Source organism: Enhydra lutris, unplaced genomic scaffold (genome assembly GCF_002288905.1).
Source record: "Enhydra lutris kenyoni isolate GAN:26980312 unplaced genomic scaffold, ASM228890v2 scaffoldscaffold1, whole genome shotgun sequence".
NCBI classification, from domain to species: Eukaryota; Metazoa; Chordata; class Mammalia; order Carnivora; family Mustelidae; genus Enhydra; species Enhydra lutris.
In genome coordinates this window covers 1,971,782-1,977,781 of record NW_019154085.1, presented here as the reverse complement: position 1 = coordinate 1,977,781, position 6,000 = coordinate 1,971,782, and the positions used below count along the sequence as shown (strand labels likewise).

The window sequence follows — 6,000 nt, the reverse complement described above, 5'->3', positions numbered from 1 at the left end:
TGACAACGGAAGAGCTTCCGCCCGGCGGTCTGAAAGTCTAGGGCATCGCGCGAGCCCCGTGAATGAGGCGCAGAGGCAAGTCAAGTGTTTCAATTCCATCTTGTAAAGGGAGGAGTGAAGTGAAACACGCGCACGGAGCGGGTGAACCTCCTCCAGGGAAGGAGAAGCTGGGGCCCGACTGGAACCAGATTCCCGCAGCAGTTTCTCAGCAAGACGGGGTTCTGGGCTGCGCGCTCGTACTCACAGGAGCGCCGGGGAAGCCAGCGGGTCCTGGAGGCCCGTGCTCGCCTCGCTCACCCTGGAGGGGAAAACATTGTCATCGGCCACGTGAAGACGCCTTCGCACAGGACGACGACATATCGCCCTGGACATCTCGTGTCTTTCCTTTAAGCGGGAAGTACGCGCAGCCGACCAACGGGCGCGACTGGGGAGCTTTCCCACTGCTCAACGAAACCAGGAGTGGACACACCAGAACCTTCCGTTCCTCCTGCCTCTGATTGTGACATTATTTACGAGAAAAATAACCCGAGAATTTGGAAGGGCTTAACACATGCAATCATATGACTTCTAAAAAATGTGAGTATTTAAAAATATACTTAGGGTTACTTGAGAAATCAACCCATTAATTAGGGCCATTTACTGCGTATCTATCCTGAGTTGCAAATCCTGAAGGGAGAGAATTCTGTGTAGATCTAGAAGGTGCCTCAGGCAAGACCCTGCGGTTTAAGAAATATTATTTACAAATGTATATTATTTGTGCATTTAAATTTTTTTCCAGAATTATTTAGGATAGATGGCTTGATTTAAAACTGTCTGCTGTGAATTTTAAATTTCAGAACTTGAACCTTCCTTTGCTTGTCACACAATTCCTGAAACTGTCACCCTGCCCTTGAGACACGGGGCAGAATTGCTAAGGAAGGAAGCAGGGTCCCTGCTGCCTGCGTGAGGCTACAAAGTACAGGGAGAGTCGTTAACACTCACAGGGCCACCACGGGGACCGGCTATACCCGGAAGACCAGGGGCACCACCTTCACCCTGAAAAAAGAGGAGAAAAACTTTGCCCTGCATCCCAAAGCTGGGGACATTTTCTTTTGGTTTCTAAGTAGTATGAAGTGTTACCTTATCTCCAGGCTGACCAGCTGGGCCAGGGGGACCAATGGGACCAGTAGGACCCTAAAGAAAATAGAAATACATTTTTTATTTTAAAGATAAAATTATTAATTGTATTAATGAGAATATATAGACATAGTATAATAATAATATTATACTAGATAATAACATAATAAAACATAAAAACATAATAAACTAGATACTAGTAGACAAACTAGATACTATGACTTCTATAGTGGCTCGAATGGTGCTTCCCTTGGTGTGTAAATGTCGCCAGGCCTACGGCATCGGAGAGTCTATGGAGACGCCTCTAAAGGACGGTAAGACTCGGTGGAACTTGACTGATTCGTTTTTCTCTCCATTGCAGAAGGTAAGTGATGTGGTGTGAGATCTTACAGGAGTAGCTTTTTAAGAACTGAAATGCATTGCTTTATTCAACTGCTTGATAATCCAAAACGTTTAACTACTCAGAATATAAATGCACGTATTAAAATTTCCAAATTTGACATTTTCAAATATGAGTTTTACCAATGTATGTGAGGCATTAGGTGGTTTTTTTAAATTGGATGATGGCCTACCCATCTGATCTGTCGAAAGTGAAATTTCTATGAATTTCTTGAAGGCGACAATGGTAAGTATGACACGTGTGTAATGACTTAACGGTCGTGCCTCTTGGCCGCAGTCATATCTGGAAGATGTTTGTTTTTAATGGTTACTCTGAAGATTCCCAAGACGTTGCAAAAGCAGATACAGGAGAATGCTATGCACCTGTCTCCCAGCATCCTTCAACGTTAATATCTTACACAACTTGGTACAATATTAAAACCGAGAAACGCATGGGGACCATGCACAGAGCTGATTCAGGTCTCGCAGTCATTCGTGCTGGTGTGTGTGAGGACAAGCTCTAGGCCCCGTTAGGAAGAGTGGCCTGGTATGACGACTGCCATAATCACGATGCTCGAATGTGCGACTGCCGTGAGACTCCCTCTCGTGCCCTCTTTTAGTCACACGCACCTTTCTCTCCCCTCTTCTTAACTCCTGGCAATCATCAGCTCTGTTAGCTAGCAAGTGTTGCATGGATGGAATCCCGCGGTACGCACCCTTTTGAGATGGACTCTGTTTCACTCAGCCCGTGTCCTTGAGGTTTGTGTAAGTTGTTGCATGATTTCCTTGTCGCTAATGTTGCACTTACTTACTGCTAAGTAGGATTCCGTGGTATGACTGTATCACCGAATTACCATGTGTATAAAATTAAAAAAATTATTTCTGAACTGTGTTGATTATCTTGGATTTTAGGGACTTGGATTTATGATGACTTCAGTTTGTGACTTTAATTATACTTTTGAGGTTTTCCTATTCTCACGTCAGCGTTGAACCAACATCAGGTAATAACAGATATAAACTAGGAATTTTAAACATTGAGTCACTGTGGTCTTCTTAATGGTCAGAAAAGGCAAACTGTGGTCTAAGTGACGGTGATGAGTTTTTAGGACCAGCAGAAGTAGAGATGGGGAAGTCTTCCACGTCACACTCAGGGAAGTCCCATTTGTGCCCTGCGGGGAAACTCACCCTGGGACCGTCTTTCCCTGGAGCGCCGTCAGCCCCCGCACTGCCCGGTTCGCCCTGTCAGATAAGAGCCAGAGTCATCAGGTTAGAGTCAGATAAGAGCCGGAGTCATCAGGTTAGAAGCAGCCGCAGGGAGACTCGGCCAGGAAGAGGAGTGACCCTGAGGACGTGCCGTGATGGCTGGTGAGTGTTCGCATCAACGGTCACTCTAGCAACACACCTCAATTTCCCCTTCCTAGAAAATGGCAACATTAATTCTGAAAACAGGTTGCTTCGCAGCAGTGCTTCTCGCCTTTAACCCAGGAAGTCTGTTCTATGCTAGAGTTAATAGCACGGAAGTGCCTACCTTGTCACCCTTTGGGCCGGGGCCCCCAGGACCTCCTCTTTCTCCAGGCATCCCTTGCAGACCAGGAGTCCCGGCAGGCCCAGCTGGCCCAGGGGGACCAGCAGCACCCTGAAATTAAAGGACAAATGGTAAACCACCAGAAGGAAATGGAGTGCACTACTTTGTAAAGTCTAGAACTGAATCGTGCAGAGTCACCTTTCCTCCTTCGGGACCAGGGGGGCCAGTTCCACCTCTCGGTCCCGCGGGCCCCATGGCTCCCGGAGGTCCTCGTTCACCCGGGGCTCCCGAATCACCCTGGGGTAGAAATGCAGAAGAGCCCTGTTAGCCAACCCAAGGCTAACAGCAAACAAAAACACCCTAAATTGTATTATTTTGATGTAGACCACTGGGGAACTTATATTTTTGAACAACTGGGAAGTGCTGGTAGTTATAAAAGACATTTGATCAACGGAGTGAGAGATGGAAATGGAGACACAGAGTGAAGGAGGGAAACTCCATGCCCGGTCTGATGAGCTACCTCGGACACTCTTATTGTTTTATTCATGGGGGCATTTTTTTTTTTTAAGCTTTTCTACCAACAGTTTTCCTGTGCAGAGTCAATGCCCTGGAAAGATTTGACTTTTCAATTTCAGGCCCATAGCTGCCTCTGTAGTATTTATTCATGTCAGAAAATGTGATTTTTCAGATGGAGCAAATCTAATCTGCAAATGTCTTGAGTTACCCTGTGTACTCGCCAAATAGTTGCAGTGTTGAGCTTCTAAAGAAAGACCATTTTGCTTTGATATACCAAAAGTGAATCACTAGTCAATTGCTCTATAAAATGCTGAAGAAATTAGAAAATAGATGGAAATACTTACCTTGCCTCCTGGAGTTCCAGGTGAACCGGATTCACCCTTTGGACCCTAGAAGATTGGCATTATCTGATTAGGCCTCCGTCAGAACGCATGTTGTAGGAACATAAGCAAGATAGCACACGTGACTGGCTTGCATTTTGTAAAGTTAAATCTCAAACTATGTACGCTTTCTTTCATTTCATGGTAAAATGGAAACCTTCCGCGTGATACCTATGATTGAATAATTTTTCTTTGTTGAATATTTAAAAACTATATGTTAAAACTCAGAAACTATGGCATGAGAAAATGCAAAAGCTAATAACTGATAAATGATTACAATTTATTCTTTTGGTTTCTGAGCTCTTTTTAAAAAAGGGCACGCCACTTACTGGTTCGCCGGGTTTTCCATTTTCTCCTGGAGGTCCACTGGTTCCAGGCAAACCCTACAAAGAATCATACTTGCACTTCAAACACTGCTTACAGAAAATCTTCTCAATGTATGTTTCTGCAAGGTATTCAAACTGGTTTTAATGGTCTTTTCAAGGCTACAAAATTTGTGGCTCTCAAAATCCAGTGACAGAGAAGGGACAACCATATCTTCCAGACTTAATGTTTCTCTCCCTCTAGTTTTTCTACTGCTGTACATGAAAATGAATGGATGAGTATGGTAAGATTGATTTAACTATGTGGATTTAAATTATTACAAAAATAAGTATAAGCATAAAAAATTTTATTAATTAAAAATTAATTAAATTAATTTTAATTTATTAATTAAAAATTGACTAATGCACTTATTTTATTTCAAGGGGGAAGACAGACCACAAATTTTAAGCGTAAGATTAATTATAATTTAGTAGTGTCATCCAAAACTTGAACTGTCAATTAGCTCAGCAAAGACAGCTCTTGAGAGGAAGTACTGAATTATCTGGTAGAAGTGGAAACCCAGGGATATGAAAATAAGTTCTTACTTGTAATCCTTGTGGACCCGGGGGTCCTGCATCTCCTTTGTCACCAGCTGGCCCCTAATGTAGAAAAATATAATGAGATGTTCTATTATAAAATATTCTTTCATGTTTAGTCCACACAGTTTTCTTTTCAACAGGCTCATCGCTTAATTGAAACTTAATGGTGTGAGGAAGGGCAGTCTGGCCTACAGAACTGGTGCAAGGGAGACATCCTCATTCCTAGTTAGTCAACATTTAGCTAATGAGGTAACCAGGCCTCAAAACCACTTTGGTGAACTGTGATGACATAGTGTTGGTCACGATAAGATTCCCAAAGTCTTTCCTCTGCCTCACCCCCACTTGCTTCCATTTCCAAGTTATGTGAGCGAACTTACAGTGGGTCCTGGGGGGCCCTGAGGTCCAGTTTCACCATTCTTTCCAGCAGGACCCTAAAGACAAAAAAAAGCAGTCAGGGCAGCAGAGATAATGGAGATCATAAACAGAAGCCATAGGATGGGAACGAACGCATCTAGAGAAAGCTGGAAAAGGTAACGAAAGCTGCGTACCTGAGGGCCAGGACCTCCAGGGCCACCTCGTTCTCCATTCTTGCCAGGTGCACCCTAAAGAAGCAGCCAGCATTTACTAATTTTCCAAAGGAAATCATTCAGTGTCCTATTCCCTAATAGTTTTGATCTGCCCCTTCCATACGCACATGTATGCGTCCACAACCCAAAACTCCTTTCTGGAACTAGATTGCCATAAATTTCTCTACTCTTTCCCCAGAACTCAAAACTCAAAAAAAAAAAACAAAAACAAAAACAAAAACAAAAAAAACCAAGAAAACAAGAAAAAAAAGAAAAAGAAAAGAAAACAACAAAAACAAAACAAAAAACAACTCCTTGTCTCACATGGTATTTTGATTTTCATATATTATACCATGCTTTGAAGTAGAGATCAGGTTTTGGCCATCTCTGAACTCCCATATGGAAAAGAAAAGCCTTCTGTCAAATATTTATTGAAGAAATGAAGGAACTCACATCATTTCCTTTAGGACCAGGGAAACCCATGACACCAGGCTGACCTCGGGGACCAGATGGGCCTGGAGGACCTGGTCGACCACTTTCTCCTTGACTGCCCTAATGGAAAAAAAAAAAAAAAATTACATGAACAGAGGTTTTAAAAAGATTTCATCAAAATATCA

At 43.1% G+C, this 6,000-nt stretch overlaps 1 protein-coding gene across 1 annotated transcript in view; it reads right to left on the bottom strand.

Moving 5' to 3' along the window:
* LOC111148079 (collagen type III alpha 1 chain) overlaps window positions 1-6,000 on the bottom strand; it is a 39,104-nt gene that overhangs the window by 9,703 nt on the left and 23,401 nt on the right. The window contains exons 24-35 of the mRNA XM_022504510.1: window positions 5,837-5,935; window positions 5,366-5,419; window positions 5,195-5,248; window positions 4,824-4,877; window positions 4,245-4,298; window positions 3,880-3,924; window positions 3,218-3,316; window positions 3,023-3,130; window positions 2,680-2,733; window positions 1,120-1,173; window positions 982-1,035; window positions 245-298 (exon numbers count right to left, since the gene is read on the bottom strand). Coding sequence (XP_022360218.1) covers window positions 245-298; window positions 982-1,035; window positions 1,120-1,173; window positions 2,680-2,733; window positions 3,023-3,130; window positions 3,218-3,316; window positions 3,880-3,924; window positions 4,245-4,298; window positions 4,824-4,877; window positions 5,195-5,248; window positions 5,366-5,419; window positions 5,837-5,935 — 783 coding nt within the window. The remainder of the gene's footprint in view (window positions 1-244; window positions 299-981; window positions 1,036-1,119; window positions 1,174-2,679; window positions 2,734-3,022; window positions 3,131-3,217; window positions 3,317-3,879; window positions 3,925-4,244; window positions 4,299-4,823; window positions 4,878-5,194; window positions 5,249-5,365; window positions 5,420-5,836; window positions 5,936-6,000) is intronic.